At 42.8% G+C, this 17,164-nt stretch overlaps 1 protein-coding gene across 1 annotated transcript; it reads left to right on the top strand.

Annotated features, from left to right (window-relative positions):
• The first annotated feature begins 3,779 nt into the window (after window positions 1-3,779).
• hic2 (hypermethylated in cancer 2) lies at window positions 3,780-16,875 on the top strand. Its single transcript, XM_078249768.1, has 2 exons — window positions 3,780-3,887; window positions 14,192-16,875. Exon 2 carries the CDS (start codon window positions 14,246-14,248, stop codon window positions 15,971-15,973), a length of 1,728 nt encoding a protein of 575 aa, XP_078105894.1. The 5' UTR covers window positions 3,780-3,887; window positions 14,192-14,245; the 3' UTR covers window positions 15,974-16,875.
• The last annotated feature ends 289 nt before the right edge of the window (window positions 16,876-17,164 follow it).

Below are 17,164 nucleotides of genomic sequence, written 5' to 3'. Positions count from 1 at the left end.
GTAACTTAGTATTTGAAGTAATGCAGGAATGCGGGAATTGTGCATTTAGTTTCCATGCTTATTTTGTTTCCACAACAATGTTAAGTGAGTAAATCTACTGAAATGGCCACCACACCATAACAGAGGAGTGGGATGCGTCAGATCAAAATGCAGAGGTTTAGTCTCATGTCGTAGCTGTTAAAAAATCTGTATTTGCCAAATGCAAACCAGTACAGAACATTTTAATGAATTTTTGGGGGAGGGTCATGTCTTTTTTTGGGCTGAAGGTCCCAAAACTCCTCCGGTGGCCCCTTAAATAAATAACGGACAGTCCTTAAGGGAAACTTGAAACTTATAAACATTTGTATGTGCTGAGGAGAAAACAGCTAAAATATGTCAATAGGTTGTTGACCTCATATGTTTTTATCAGGAGCTTGTTGACTTGTTGTCCATGGCCACTGAAGTCACCCAGGTCTTCGTCTTCCTCCCTACATAAATAAGAGTGCACTGCTGCCAGTCTTTGCAGTGCAATGAAGCCCTGAACGCTCTTGTCGCACACCGATGAGGAACAGCAGCCAGGGGTGGTCTCTTGTGCTACCCCTCACAAGCTTTGGCAATGTGTTGATGTTTCTATTTAGCATTTTCCTGCCTGCAACTATCATTTTCCTCAACATGTCTGTGTCACTCTCCATACTGCTGAACAAGGCGCTTCGCAGCGAGAACCGCTTCATGTACATGCTGAGCACCTGCCTCAGTGACATCTGCACCGGCGTGTCATATTATTATGTTGGTGTTCTCGATGTGAAGGATAGTTTCGAGTCCCCTACGAGAACCCTCTACATCGTACCAACATTTCTAGGGCTGTCTTACATGGCCATCCTAGCCGCGCAGGCAGACAGGTACCACGCGGTGGTGTCACCTTTTAAATATTCCCACCGCATGACCCGAAACAGGACCCTGCTCGTCATCTTTACCTACTGGGTCTATGCTTTCCTCATCGTGGCTGTGCACAACCTGGTCACAGTCGGGGTAGCCAAAACGATCACGACCATGGGCACGTTCGCGGGGAACATATTCACAGTGATCATAATGATAGGGCTGAATGTCAAACTGTTCATGATAGCCAGGTTCCAGCTGGAGAGGGAGCCGCCGTCTGAGGAGAGAGACAGCAAGCGCTCATCGGTGTATCTCATACTGGTGGTGGCTGGGTTTTTCTTAGCGACGTGGCTTCCTATATTCTGTCATGTTGTGGCCTGTAATTTCTTTGGTTTCACCTGTTATATCTTTAAGAATGAAGGCACTGACCCTATTCGCATTTTGCCCCGAGTTAATGCTGCCTTGACGCCCATTCTGTACATCAGAGGGTGCTCTGCACTCAGAGTGACGCTGCTCACCAGAGTGTGGAGACCTTGCTGTAGGAGGAAGAGGGTGATGACGTTGGACCAGTTTACACGTTAACAACTGCTTAGTGTTATCCAAAAATGCCTTACATGATATTAAGGTTTAATGCGATTTTCAAAGGTTTTGCGCAGGATTTACATTTAATTTTATATACAAAAATCATGTTATCATATCTAGGCTACTACTTTTCACGACGTGTTGACACGAATATATTGGAGCTCAATACACTGCAGGGGTACAGTTAAACAAATGTGTTGTACTTTTAAATGATTTTGTTCATTTTTGTTGGATCTTGCTTGAAAATCTTCATCTCGCTGTTCTCATAATTTATCCTGGATGACTTGGCCCTATTAGGCACCCAGTCCCTGCGTGCAGCTTATTTTAAAAGTTGGATGGATGTCAAAGTGAACGTTGTTTTAAATCAATGCCAACGTCACCAAACTAATCAAAGGAGATGTCATTATGAATGCACGTCAGCTGTCAAACGCGGTGGACCAGTTCGGGCTTTGGGTTTCTTGGAAGATGTTTGCAAATGTTTCAACATGAACTCATTGTTGTTCTCAAATCGCAATGAACGAATTTCAGGTCTTTGTTAAATGTTTATAGTCTGAATGTGTTGCCATGAGAAATGTGTTTTCACAAAGAAACTGATGGAAGTTACAAATGAACACAAATCCTATGGCATGTTTTTGATGTTTTTCTTATACATATTTTAATAAATAAAAATCAAAGGTAAATAACTAAAACTTAACTGTCCCAGCTTTTTTGTAATTACTTTCAGACGTGTAAGTGCTTCTTTTAATTGTCAACATCTATATTTTGCGGTTAGGTTTCTTCATGGAAAACAATTACATGTATGTAAAATCATTTTTTTTAAATCAATTTTTCTGATGGTATTCTTGACACCTTAACCAGCCTAAATATATTTTTAGCTGTAATAAATGTTAACCTCTTAGAAATGAAAATAGGGATAAGGGAAAATAAATGTGTTTGTCTGTATTCGCTGATTTGGTTTTGGCAGAATTTCCTATTGCACATGCTATTTGACATTTGATATATCCTTATGAGGGTTATGACATGTTTGCCTTATAGCCAGTCTTGTTTTTCGTGGATCCTCAGCTATAGGGCGAGCTGATAATAGAGAAACACATGTGGCTCAGTCTAAGCACCTTGATAAATGCAACTCAGTGTGCCGAGCTCCCTCGCAGAGGATGCACTTTCCGCGGCAACCACAGCGTGTCAGAAGAGCACTTTGGCAGAGCGCCATAACTTCGATACAAGAAATATGCAGAAGCTGCATGAGCATAAAGCATGAAAGATTAAACTGATACACAATCTGGATCAATATGTCACTCAACAACTTGCAGGCGATGGGCAAAAATATTCATGAATAGCTGCAGCCAGGCATCAAAGTAGCCTAATCTTACTGATAGAGGTCCAATAAATGCCATGTATGTGAAACCCACCATGTATCCTGTTTTTTATTGGCTTTTGGCTGACCTGGGTCCTCTGGCAAAGAGGAGGAGCCAACAGATCGTCATACTTCCGCACATCTGGTGCCCAATTTTTGAACCAGAACCATTTTTTTTTTTCTCTCTCTCTCTCTCTCTCGGCTGTAAGTCATCTGACAATCAATCATTTTGAGATCTGTTATATGGCTTTGAACTCAAATTTGAAGTCTCAAGTTGCAATTATTATCTTAAGTCCAACTAACTGATTTCAGAATTAGCAGGGTTGATGCAGCTGTCTATGGTGATTGCAACATGCGCATTAAATAATTGCATATTGAAACTGCATAGTTTACAAGTGAAGCTCCTTGAGCTTAGATTGAAACATAGTGTACACTGCAAAACAATATCAAATTACTTAATCTGCATCCGTGGAACGAGCTTTTTTAAACCATACAAGATAATTTAATTGCTTGCCATACAAACTTAATTAGAACAATTTCTAACATAAAATGGAAACCTCTGGTGATCCGCGTTGCCACTTTATTTCCATTAATGGCCTAGTGATACTCTTTTTAAACTGTATTTAGGTGAAACTACATTCGAAACATGCGGGTTTCGCTCACACCCTTTCATTAAAAAATGTGATTTGTTTCATTCTTTTTTTTTAATCAGAGAAACGGGTATACATTACACAAAGTAACTTGTCAAGTCAGACATTTTTTGCAGCGTAGACCTGCATTCAGCAGTATAGGACCATGGTCGTGCTGCTGGGAGAAGAAGGCCTAAACAACAGTGTGAACATATCCCTCCCTCTGTCTTTCTCTCTCTCTGCCATCTTGCAGGTAAAGTTGCCAGGGGTCCTGGGCTGAGAAAGTGGTCAGACCCTCCCACAGTGGGATGTTTTCTCTGCTGCACTCTGGGCTGGTTTCTATTCAAATGTGGGTCAGGGGTGAGGAAGCCTAACGTCATAAGCTTGCAACATGGCGTCCCGAAGGCTGTGAGATGAGCAAGAGGATGGTAAAGAACGCTTGAGAACGATCCTACCGATGTAATAAGGTATTTAAAAGATTTATTTATCTTTAAGGTGGATTGTAAATGCGCAACGGGGCTGCTTTCGTGTCTGTTTTGATCGGATCGTTTTTCTCCCAGCTGCTGCAAGGATCGCAAGGGTTTTCGGCGTTACGGTGGTGTTTTTTTTTTTTTTCCACGGCGTGCCAACAAAAAGGGGCTCCGCTGGTGCCTATTCTGGCACTACCAGCCTGCTTGGCAAGCCGAGAAATCCCACATTATTTGTTTTAGTTGATCGCGGCTCCTACTCGAAACCGCAGATAAATGGTTTGCAAATGTTGTGGCGTTTATTTCGGCGTCGTGTGCTTATAAGAGATGCCCCACGGGACGAGTGTGTACCAATTCACCAGACTGGCAGAGCACAGGCGACAGAAAGAATCTGCAAACGGCTCGTCGTAGCGCTTCACACAAATGTTTTCCACACTTTACCTCGTTTTCTCTGTTTTGATAATCCACTATGTTCAATGAATTGTTTACCAAAATGAAGGGTATTGAGCTGAATGTTTCATAAATCGATCTCTCTCGTGTAATCATAACACTGAGGTTTTTTTTTTTTTTTTTTTTAAATAGCTGTAACTTGTACCTAATGTGTAAAAAGAAACAGGATTGATTCTGCGGATTTTACGCACGGTATTTTGTGCAATAATCCTTATAATCATAGAGATGTTACAGCCGATATAGTGTCACCTGTATTGTTTATATGTAGGTTAAGCCACGTCGTTCTTAGGTACGGCTAATTAAACAATGGTCTAACAGGACTTACTTGCACATATAAGCTACCCAGTACAATGTAGACGTATAGCCTATACTTTCGGTTTTAAACGTTGTATTAACAATAAACGTGAATTGTATCGACGCAGGGAATTGTATGTGTGTAGCCTATAGGTGGGCTACTGTTATACACCGACCATCTTTGTGGTCGGCTACCGTGTGTGTAACATTAGGCTACATTGTGACCCAAAACTGCTTTATAGAAACAGCGTTGCATAATATTGATTTCCGGGTGTTAATTATTATTCTGATAAAGCAAAAAAAAAAAAGAAATGAAAAAAGCCACATCAGTGTGTTGAATATTTGATTATTAAACTGTAATTCAGGACAACAACAAATCACCTGGTAGCTAATAAAACAATGTATGTGCTCAGTGTTCAGGTGGAAATGCAGCTTGGCTTCTCAGGTGATTAGTGTTGTTAAAGTACCAAGGGGCATAGAGATAATAAGGCACAGGAATGACAGCAATGTGGGTTCCCTTGACTGGCTACTGCTTTGTATAACTAAATGTTTAATTTTGCAAAAATATTTCCACTATGTCTCTTACTTTGTTTAGTATCAACTTAGAACAATTGATGAATGTCTGATAAGACTGACTGATAACTCTCTTAAAGTCATTTTTGTAATACATTTGTCATTCTTGATGCTTGAGTAATTGTTGTCCTAGCAATAGCCAGAGGCCCTCAGTTGTCCAATATCAGTTATGTCTGTCTACTTTCCTGTATTTGTTCTCGTCATGCATGGCAAAAAGGTTTAGCATAGTCTTGTTTGTAGCTTAATCACACAAAGTGAACTGTGTTTATTCTTTAGATTGGATGCATCCAGGGCAGTTTTTAAGTTTTTTTTTTTTTTTTTTTTTTGTTCAGAGATTTTAAAGTGTCACTGTTCTACAGATACTGAGGCATTTCTAGACTCTTGTCTTGGTAAAGTTTGTCACAACTTTAGGGCAGTATGATAAGATAAGATGAATCCATATTTTTTCACAATTTGTTACCCTGTTCACGGTTGCAGGGTGCTGTATAATATGAAGACAATAGGACTATATTTTGGCAGGTTACACCCACCTAGAAGTACAGTTGGAGTGAGCAATTGCTCTGCCTGTTAGCCTAACATTTGGCCTACCAGTTAGCTGAATTGTACTTTTCAACAATACATTAAAAAAATTCATCCAAATACATTTTTTTTTTTTTAAGATTTTTTTTTTTGGGCTTTTCCACCTTTTAATGGACAGAACAGGTGAGAAACGGGAGAGAGAGGGGGAAGACATGCAGGAAATCGTCCCAGGTCGGAGTTGAACCCTTTAGAGGCATACACCTCTAAATATATGTGTGCCTGCTCTGCCCACTGAGCCAACCCGACCCCATCCAAATACATTTTAAACTTTATACACACAATCTAATTTAGTGAGGCTTGTAAAGCTGGAATATGGCTCCTGGCTGTAACCGCCTTAAGTGTTTGATGATGACAATGTGGCATCTGTAACAGCATTCGCTTTGAACACTTCATGTTTAGCTCATGTGATTTTCCCCAGGAATTCAGAAATTATGAACCTCTGAGTGACAATACCGTGTTGCATTTTAAAGAGATGGGGTCAATTATATTACGCTGAAAATGTTTTATTTAGGCTTTGCGGCAGATAAGTAGCAAAACTGGTATCTCTACAGAAATACCTAACAGAAATGAGATGAAAGTTTAATAAAAGCAACCACTGTACTCTGTTTCTTGTTATTTTATCACCAGCCTAACCATCTGCATACTGTTGTCAAATTTACATTACAATTAGGTTCATCTAGTAATAAGCATCGAACAAGTTAATTTAGGCCATTAAAATGACCAAGTCAAGTCAACTGATCAGTGTGACTTGTTTCATTGATTACTATGGACTACAAAGGAAGGGTAATTTGAGGCCTGTGTGTGTGTGTGCGCCTCATGATCCTCATGATTGGTCTTGCCTCACCCTACTTGTCCCTTCCCTTCTCAACACACACTGTATCCTGTGTACATTGTGAACATGGCTTACAGTGGCATGTGTGGGCAGCACAATGTAGTAAGGCTACTTAGACTGTATGTTCTGCTGACATGTTAGACGAGGACTTATAGATTGTGCTAGGCTGTCGTATCTATACAGATCTGTCTGTTCTGTTCTGTGCTGCTTGTTCGAGGGCAGTGTGGTTCCTGCAGTGGTTAAAGCACCTCAGGGCAGGGTTGTTGTTCTTTAAGAAGAAGAAGAAACAGTCTGTGGAATGTAGTGCTGATAGCCAGAAGGTTATGCAGTGTTTAAAGGCTGGAGGAGGGGGTGGCAGCTCTGTAAAACCTTGGACCATACAGGATCTCTCCTTACCCAACATGCCCTCTGCCCTTAGCCAACACGTTAGGCTCCAGGTCATGTGGGTCTGCTGCTTTTTATGGGGTGGGTGTGGTGGTGGGGGGGGGGGTTTATCTCATCAACAAAGTTCATTCTCTCAAGACAGAGGTCACTTTGTCATCCCAATCATATGTTCACTTGTTGGTAAAGTGGTTGATTACTTCACAGTTGGCAAAGGTACACAGTTGGATATAGAATGTGTGGGTGCCAGTTGCTGGTAGCCTCAGTGGAAGTCTGTGTTCATTTCTGTATTTATATAAGTACTACAGGATGCAGCAACAGAGGCACAAAATGGGGGGGGGGGGGGTTGTGCCCAGGTTAGGCAACTGCATCCAGCACATCACAACAACAAATGTGATGATTTTTGAGAGAGATTCAAATGAGAGAGAACTTGTATACCTGTTACTCCCTTTGACTTGGCTTTAGCGTTTAGTATTACCTGTGGATGACATGCACACCACAGAAGAGATTCATTCATGATCTTAAGTCAGAAATCTCCAGAATTATTTTCTTCTTTTCACTGGTGTTAATGCCTTGCTGCAAGAAAATCTTGAAATGCAAAAGGTGTTATTTAGACATGCATTTTTAGACAATGCATGAATTCACACAGATATGGATCCATGGGTTTGATTACAGGTTGAGTTGTGGACATGTAAGGTGGTTTGTGTGTATGTGTGTGTGTGAGAGAGAGTCTGCTTTTCTTACCTTGCTGCACTGCACTGGTACATATGGGGTACGCAGCAACCTTTGGCCCCCTCCTGTGATGAAATGGACGGGGCTCCTTTCATTCCACTGCACCCTGGGCAGGACTTGTTTGTCTGTAACATGGCTGAACTGCCTGACAGAAAATGGGTCTTAATTGGAAGGGTTCTACCCAGATGGCAGTAGGGATACTGTAATTCAAGTTATTCCTCTTTCAGCCATGCAGTACTAGGGTCATTCACCTTTTCACAAGCATTTATATCCAACAATTCTGCAGAAATTCATGTCTCTAAGACAAGGCAGATCAGTCGTTCCTCCTTGTCTTAATGTTTTTGAGCTTTTGTACAGCAGGACGTCTCCCCTGCAGCTTTTCTGAAGAGATTATACCAATAATTGGATCAGTGTCCAGAATTCCAGCAGATGCTGTGCATCAGAGCTATTCAACCATTTGCCATGGAAAAACAAGTATAGGCAGGTTATTATACCAAGCAAAGACCACAGCTGGTGATTTCACTTTTTATTTCACACTCTAGTCTCTGGTTGGAACAAAAACCCTGAATGTTCTGCTCTCCTTGGCACCACAGTACTGCACTAGATCATCACTGTATCTAGTTTAGAAAATGAAATCCAAGACTCTGTGGCTTGTTTAGAATTTTATTTCATTAGTTTAGTTAGTTTTGGATTAAGCTTTTTTGCTATGCCATGTATACACCTAACAGGGTTTCTACAGGGGTTTTAACTTTTTGTGCATGTGAATGACAAAGACTACAGACAGGGAAGTATTGCTGTGACAGCAGTGTGGTGGGATGAAAAGAAACATCATTCAAATTAGAAGTGCATGTAACCAATCCAATCTCTGATTAAAACTGAAATAAGCAGGCCAGTTTCCACAGTTGAACAGTAGTTTGTAAATTATGCACACAGCATGCACTGCACAGCATGCCCAAACCAAATTTTCTAAAAGTAAAAAAAAAAAAAAAAAAACCATCATTAATACACTTCTATGTGACTGCATTCAAAACGTATCCAAGGGGTAGAATTACTTACTGACCACCTGCATGTAACTGCAGGTTTTACAGGTTACTGCGTTGCATGTAAACACATTCTCCAATTTCCTGCCTTGACCTGATTTGTGCCGTTGTTGTGTGTGCATTTAAACCCATTAGCTGTGGACCAAAGTTTCTTGAATGTTTCTTAAAGTTGAAATCATGATTAAATCATGAGCGATGGTTTATTTTCCTCTGATGCACCATATATCACACAGGTGGAGAGGAGCATATAGAGAGGGTAGCCGAAAAGCACAGCTGCTCTGTTTAATCTTCCCATTGTATTGTGAGCCGTCCTTTCACTCACGAGAGAACTGAAACTCAGAAAATTGCAGTACCTACGAGTTCTGCATGGATCAACCTTACCCATGCAGCAGCGTCAGCCATGTTGAAATGGCTCAGAGGTGGTTGCTCTGTGTTTGTATTTCAAACTGGCTTTGTACCATCCCCCTAACCCCTCCCCCACTCCCTCTGCCCACCAGCATACTCTCTCTCTGTGTGTGTGTGTGTGTTTGCGTGTGTGTGCACACGTCGTGTGTGTGTGTGCTTGCGCGCATGTGTGCTCAGGGAAGCCTTTTGCTCATGTACATGACTCTCTTTCCCTGTCGGCTTCAAACAGTCTTACCTGCACATCTGTCTGTTCTGCCCATCTTCTGCATTATGTGACCATCTACACAGTTTTACAAAGTCATTACTGTATATTGTTCAAAAGAATCACTTAGAAAGATAACCCTGCTATGTATGTTTTTTTTTTTTGTGTTTTTTTTCTTGTTTTTTTTTAAAAATCCTACTCAGCCTTGTTTTCTATTGGTTGTTTAGCAGATGACCTTTCACAGTAGTAGGGTGTGTTTTTGTTATTGCGCCACAGGACTTTGTCTCACCTCTGCCCTCTCTCCTGGCTCTCTACCCTCTGTTCAGGAGATTAGTGCCACAGCCCACTGCTCTCTCAGTCGCCATCGCTCCATGAACACTGACTCTGAAAGGTTTACTAGCTCACTGTTTAATCCATAAACTCCTTGCAAAAAGGATGCAATGACAGGCACCAGTAAATTAAGTAAAACCAGATCATCCAGATCGCTGGTGTAACCTGTTAATTTAGAGGAGACTCACATTAATTCACTGCTGGAGGCACTTTGACGCTCACTAGTTTTCAGTTCCTCACGGACCAACACACGGATGTGTTATCCTGATGATGTCTGTGTAAACATCCCTGCCTGCTCATCTCCTCTTCAGCAGGATCCTGAAAAAAGTCAAGGTTGAAGCTAAGCAGTAGGGTGCTGTGTTTTTAAAGTGAGGTTTCCCCCCACTATCATTAAGCCACAGTAATTTTTTTTAAAGTTTTATTTTCATTTATATAGCACTTTAAAAGCAAACATGTTTGCACCAAAGAGTTTTACAAAGACAAAGCATATACCAGCATAAAGCACACGTAGAGTATACATAGATATAGTGGAAATATGACAAGTAGAAACAAGTTAAGAAACAAGTTGAAACTCATGAAATCGCATAAACAGATTTTTTTTATACACATACATACATACATACATACATACATACATACATACATACATAAAATAGAAGGATAGAACACCGATTAATCACAATTAAAAGCCAGAGAATAAGTGTGTCTTAAACTGCATCTTAAAAATGTCAACAGACTCCGCCTGTCTAATGGCCTCTGGCAGGCTATTTCAGAGCCGATGAGCTGCTACAGAAAAGGCCCTATCACCGGCCTCTTTTTTTTTTTTTTTTTCTCCATGATCGGGGCACAGTCAACAAACGGGTATTACTGCAGGCAAGGTAAGCTGATCTGTGCCTGTGCTTGAAGGACAAAGTCTACCCTGGTCTGCAGTCTGAGCCCAGAGCTGTCTTTGGTTGGTATGTGGTGCCATATTTGGTCAGACCAAGTATTGTTTCTCACAGCCCTCCTGACCAGCTATCTTGCCACCTCTCAATCTCTCTGCCAGCCTTTGCAGAGGGCCTAGAAAATACAGGGATCCAACCCTGCAGGAAATGCTGTTAGCCTGCTAAGTAACATTATACATATGAACTGGTCATCCTGCAAACATTGTGCTAGCTGTTCTAGTAGGGTCATCTTTCTAATGGTTCATCCATCCCTGACACTCCATAACTGTGAGGCTGCGATGCTGTAACAGAACAACAGTCTAGAAATGGTATTGAAATTGAAATGGTATTGATGGTATTGAAAGTAGAAATGTTTCTACTAACTGCAAGGAGCACCAGGCAGTCACAGATGGAGCTGCCATGATGGTGCAGGCCTATCTGTCTTCTGTGGTATTAAGCTTGCTTTCCTGGGCAGCACTATTGGAAGGGGAGCTGTGCCTACATGTGTCCCACCCTTGCTGCATATAGATCAGCCGTAATCCATTAGCAGCTCCCTGGAATCCAGCCGGCACAGCACCGTACTGGAGGGGCCAGGGGGAGAGGGTAGCTGTGTGGGTGATGGGGGGAGGAGAGAGAGAACGAGGGATGAGAAGAAGAGGAGGGGGTGGGGAAGGGCTCTTTTTTTTTTTTTTTTCTCTCCTGAGCTGACTCCTCTGAGCCCAGCCCCCTTTTTATGTCAGCCTGCTGGAAAAACCTCTTGAATCCCCCCCATAAAGTAAGTAAGTGTGTGTGTGTGTGTGTGTGTGTGTGTGTGTGGAGACTTGACTGATATATGGCTTCCTGGCTGGCATCATAGCAGAGGCCTTTCTTTCTCTAGCAGCCCTCTTCTCCATTACCGCCTGCAGAGCTGAGTGTCGCACACCCCTGTAGCACATTCTGCGATCAACTACAGATCTGGGTTATGCATTCCAGAATAGCTCATTATAATTCACGTTGGGGACAGCGAACTGTTCCTGTGGTGTGTTCATGCCTGGTGAGGGTGGGAGGATAGAGAGAAAAGAGGAGGAGGAGGAGGAGGAGGAGGAGGAGGAGGAGAAGAAGAAGAGGAAAGACGGGGGAGGGGAAGAAGACCATGAGTAGAAGTGTCAAAGCAGAGGAGGCAAGCCCAGGCCTGTACCTGAGACTAATGATTAGTGATGGGAAAACTCTGTCTTTTCAGTGTACTGCATCACTATGATCAGTTCACAAAAGATTTTTTCAAAAGATGTGTTCATTTAATTGTTCAGTGCTTGACCAGAGCTCAGACTGTAGTAGTCCCACTCACTGAATCGAACCGAACTACGTCTGAACGTTCAGTTCAGCTCCCTGGTGAACTGAGAACAGAGAGTTTAGTCATGTACCGTTTTTATAAACTGAAAGCTGAAGTCCTATATATACAGTATATTTTTTGACCCCTAATTATTGAATAAATATTTGGGAATTAGTACTACTTCCTACTTTGAGAGACACGAGAGAGGTAAAAACAGTAAACAGTTGTTTGTATAGCTGGCATAGGTGTCTCAAACCGGGGTTTACATAGACTTTTTTTTTTGACGGCCAATATTTTTAATAAATAATATACAGAACAAGTGTATAGATTATGCAATGATAAGGGCATGAAGAGAAAAGAACTGTAAAGTATATAAATAGACTATTAGAAGACTACTATTGTTGCATTTGCAGAGAGGATTTCTGTAGTGCATATGCAATAACAGGCCAGTTTTTATGCTCTTGTTTTTTTTTATGCTGCTGTATCCTGTCAAACTTTAATAAATTAAACTGAATGTTGCCATTACCGTTTGCAACAGGTTCAAATTAGACTACTTAAAGTTCCAGTCGATCGGCTGTAGCGTTCCTTTAATCTGTCAAATCTTCCGGCTAACGTAAGCCCTGCATCAAACATAGAATTATCGCTTTTATTATTTTTTCAAAAGGATCCAAAAATAACTTTCCTTGCTGGATTACCATACTAACCTCTGGATGGATTATAATTACAATGACGGCTCATTTTAACAGCTGAATGGTGCACTGCAGGATAGTTTTCAGAAGTAAGTCGCAACACATCTGTTACAGAGTCATTACAGCTACATTCAATGTAAGCAACCTGTCCCTAATCAGCTGTGTATTTGCTGTCTTGAACACACGCTATTCTTCCTGTGAACCTATGACTTAAATCAGTCACTCAGTGAGTCCTTGCTTCTGTAACTCTAGCTGAGTTGAGGAACCACTCCCTTCTTTCCTGCTGTGTATTATGAAACATGATTTTCAGTAAATCTCTAAGTTTGCGCTGGGTGGAAATGGTACATTTTCACATGTATTTACGGCTTGAGTTAAGCATTTCTCTGCATTACTATGTAATCTCCTGTAATATGGTATACACCCTGCTCTGATCAGTGGCATTAAAGATGTGTGTCTATTTTCCCAGCATGCCTAGGGCTTTAAGAACATGCTAAACATGAGTCAATAACACACCCTGGTGCTTTAACTAAAGCACACTACTACTGTTACATCACACCTGTGCTGTCGATAGACTCTATGCATCTATTGCTTCAGTGTCATATGTACCACAACGGTCATAACTATGTAGTTTAACAGTAAATGAGATTCTGTCCTAATTCTTTAAATGAGGGCCTCTCTAGAGGATCAGGTGTTGCTGTCCTTGTCTTTAAACCCCCCACCCCCCAAGCCCCCTCCCCTGCCCTAGCTCCTGTGTAGTTTAGCTTACCTGCTCAGGTGTCACCTAATCCCCCCCCCCGGACCTGCTGTGGCACCGACCCCCCCCCCCCAGACAATGGGGCAAGGCTGACATTACTATGACCTAATGAAGGCTAGAGCGGGCCTAGTTTCCAAAGAGGGCACCCCACAGAAACCTGTTACTCCACGGAGATAGGGAAGAGAAGCTGATGGGAGGCACCTTTTAGGAAAGTAGTTACTTTACCCTTTCTTCTTCTCCGCCCCTTTGGCTTTTGTGCTAGAACAGTGGCAATGTGTATCAGAACTTGATCCATGTAGGGTTGCAATTTGCTTAAAAAGGAAGTTGAGAGGAAGGAAAGGGTTCCAGTTTGATTATGTGGCATGCTGTACTAACAGTTCCTTGTGAGAGCTAAAAGCTTAGGTTGATGTACTCACTGTACAGTCATAACACATGCAATTTAATTGTTCGATGTGTCAGACATGCAAGCACTGTTTTTTTTTTTTTTTTTTTTTCAGTCTGTATTGCATTTTAATCCTGTAATAAACTAGAAATTAAACCAAGCTTGCACAAAAACACATTGTTTTCGAACAATGCGAGCTCTGTCGGTACAACTAGCTGGTACAACACATTGTCAGGTCAACATTTTTGGGCTTTTTATCATTGCCAACTCAAGTATGGAAACATTTTGTGCACTCTGTTGAAGACCTCTACTCTTCTTTCGTTTCTTTACTCTAGCTTACACACTGAATGGAACGGCCTGTCATTGATCAAGGTACCAGTCTAACTGTCTTAAATGTGAAACTAACCACGTTTTCTTTTCTTTTTGCAGCGTCAGGTGGTGCTCGTGTAGGAAGAGAGAGAGAAGGAAAGAAGGAAGGTGGAAATGGAACTGCCAAATCATGCCAAACAACTGCTGCTGCAACTAAACCAGCAGAGAGCCAAGGGCTTCCTGTGTGATGTTATCATTGTGGTGGAGAATGCACTCTTCCGTGCCCACAAGAACATCCTGGCTGCAAGCAGCATCTACTTCAAATCTTTGGTCCTCCACGATAACCTCATTAACCTTGACACAGAGATGGTTAACCCCTCTGTATTCAGACAAGTTCTGGACTTCATCTACACTGGGAAGCTCCTGTCCTCGTCAGAACAGAGCAGTGAACGGAACTTCAGTGCCCTCTTAACCGCAGCCAGCTACCTCCAGCTCCATGACCTCGCTGCTCTGTGCAGAAAGAAGCTCAAGCGCAGTGGTGGGAAAGCCCTGCCAGGTAAACCCTCCACTCCAGGTCCCCTCAGCCGCTTACGCCTCAACAACCAGCGCCTTTCCACTTCTACCCCTGCTGGCCCCAAAAACCACTATCCTCCGACCCCCTCCGATGCCGACCAGCCACAGCCAGATGAAGGCCTTCGGGACAAGCTCTCAGACGATGAAATGTTTGTTGGCAGCTCTGGGAGGAATGGGAATGGAGGGAATGGCAGCAGTAACGGTAACCTCAGCAGTGGAGGAAGTGCTGGGGAACCAGACCTTGGGCTAGACCTGTCCAAGAAGAGCCCTCCCTCTGTGGGCACAGCCACGGATGCCCTCAGCCCACACAGTAACTCCCAAGAGTCCCCTCAATCTGCCTCAGTATCCACAACCAACAGTGCCTCACTGGATGACTCCTCTACCACCCTACCAGGTGTGGACACCTGTGGCTCTGAAACCATGGAGCTCAACTCCTCTTCTAAAGCCTCAGAAGAAACCCAAAACCAGCCTGATGGCCCACCACCCCAGAAGAAATCCCGGCAGGTTGCTCGCAAGAACGAATGGCCCAAGAAAGAGGCGTCGGGGTTGAAGTCTGAAGATCATGACAGGTCCCTGGTTAATGGGGTGATTGTGGGTCCTAAAGATGGCCGCTCCTCTGACCAGTCCTTCCAGTGCAAAGATGAGGAAGAAGGAGGAGAGAATGGCCAGGACCACACTGATGAGAGTGGGCAAAGTGACGGAGAGAGTGCAGGAGGTGGAGGAGGAACAGGAGGGGGACACCACAGCGCCAACTACGTGTACCGGCAGGAGGGTTTTGAGCCAGCATTTGGAGACAACCTCTATGTGTGCATTCCCTGTGGTAAGGGTTTCCCCAGTTCTGAGCAGCTCAATGCTCATGTGGAGACACACAATGAGGATGAGCTCTACATCAAAGAGGAGGGAGGGACCTTTGTGAAAGAGGAAGATGAGGAGGAGGCAGAGGACCTCTCAGCCCCCGTGGGACCCTCCAGCTTTGGCTCTGAAACGCGTCCGTTCAAGTGTACAGTCTGCAGTAAGAGCTACAAAGACCCGGCAACTCTGAGACAACATGAAAAGAGCCATTGGCTGACCAGGCCTTTCCCCTGCAACATCTGTGGCAAAATGTTCACCCAGAGGGGCACCATGACACGCCACATGCGCAGCCACCTTGGCCTCAAGCCGTTTGCATGTGAAGAGTGTGGCATGCGCTTCACACGCCAGTACCGTCTGACAGAGCACATGCGTGTCCACTCTGGCGAGAAGCCGTATGAATGCCAGCTATGCGGGGGGAAGTTTACCCAGCAGCGCAACCTCATCAGTCACCTGAGAATGCACACCTCACCCACTTAGAAATGCATCAAGCCAAAGAACTCTGGGAATAGAAAAAAACATTTCTCTACCTTTCCATCTCAACAGCAAACAAACGCACATGTACACATTCACATGCAGACACTCACAGTTCCTCATACTAATTCCAGTTTACGACGCCCTGGCTAAGTGAATGACGTAGCTGTTAGTCACAGTGGGCTCTTGGTGACGGTGGGAACTTGTTGATGCAAGGTTCATGTCATCATTTATATCAAGCGACGTCTGCAGCTCACCTCTCAGGAGTTCTAGAGGGACAATTACTCCTGTCTCTCTCCAAAGTCACAAAGCCATGGTAGAGTGGCATGACTTCTGGTCTGCATTGCAAGTCTGTAAATTGTGAATGTGGTACTAATATAACCTCACTGCATACCCTTCAGCAGCCTTTCTCTCTTCTACTTTGAGCATTGAGTTTTTCAGATTGATCACCAAACTGATTAACTCCAGAGTCCCCTCTGTATTCCAGTGCTATTTTGACCAAAAACCCGTGCAAACAATACTGGCAATAATTCAGCAAAAAGATTATTTTTACCCTGACAGCTTTATATACTTTGCTATATTGGTGATGGGGATCTGTATGTAAGAGGAGGAGTAACTGGGTTTGGGACCATCTCCATGCTTTAACTAAAAGTCCTGAAAGAAATGGTGGGATGACATTGGATTAAGTTTTAGTTTTACAGACCACAAATACGCAAAGTCCTCTCTACAGCTGTTCAGAGTAATTTTAGAGAGGATTTTCATTGTTTTTGGTTTTGCCTGCTAGTGCTCCCAGGAGTGAATCCTGGTTGGAAAGATTAACCCCTTTGAGGTACTCGATTTACTTAAAGAACTTGTAATGTTTCAGTGAATGTTTAAACTGGAAAGTTTAAGGATTTTTCTTCTGGAGGGGAGGGATTTTTTTTTTTTTTGGTGTGGGGGGGGGGTGTTTAGTGGGGGTAAGGAGGGGTATTTCAGACTGAACATTATGTTCAGTGGGTACGTTTATTTTTTTTTGTCTGTATAGCTTCATCCCCTCAGAAAAAAGAAAAGTCTATTTATATAGACTTGTGACCTCGCTACCTCTGATTACTCTTACGAACTCTATGTTGATTAGTTGAAAGTTCCTATGTAATTAATTGTAAAAAAGTGTGTAGATTATGGTAACGTTTCACCTAATGCTTTAACCTGCCCATCTCT

The sequence above is a fragment of the Sander vitreus genome, chromosome 5, assembly GCF_031162955.1.
Source record: "Sander vitreus isolate 19-12246 chromosome 5, sanVit1, whole genome shotgun sequence".
Taxonomy (NCBI): Eukaryota; Metazoa; Chordata; class Actinopteri; order Perciformes; family Percidae; genus Sander; species Sander vitreus.
This window is presented reverse-complemented; position numbering and strand designations above follow the sequence as displayed.

What these genes read in the sequence shown, in the direction of transcription:
- hic2 (XM_078249768.1), top strand. Translation starts at nt 14,246, where the DNA reads ATGGAACTGCCAAATCATGCCAAACAACTGCTGCTGCAACTAAACCAG.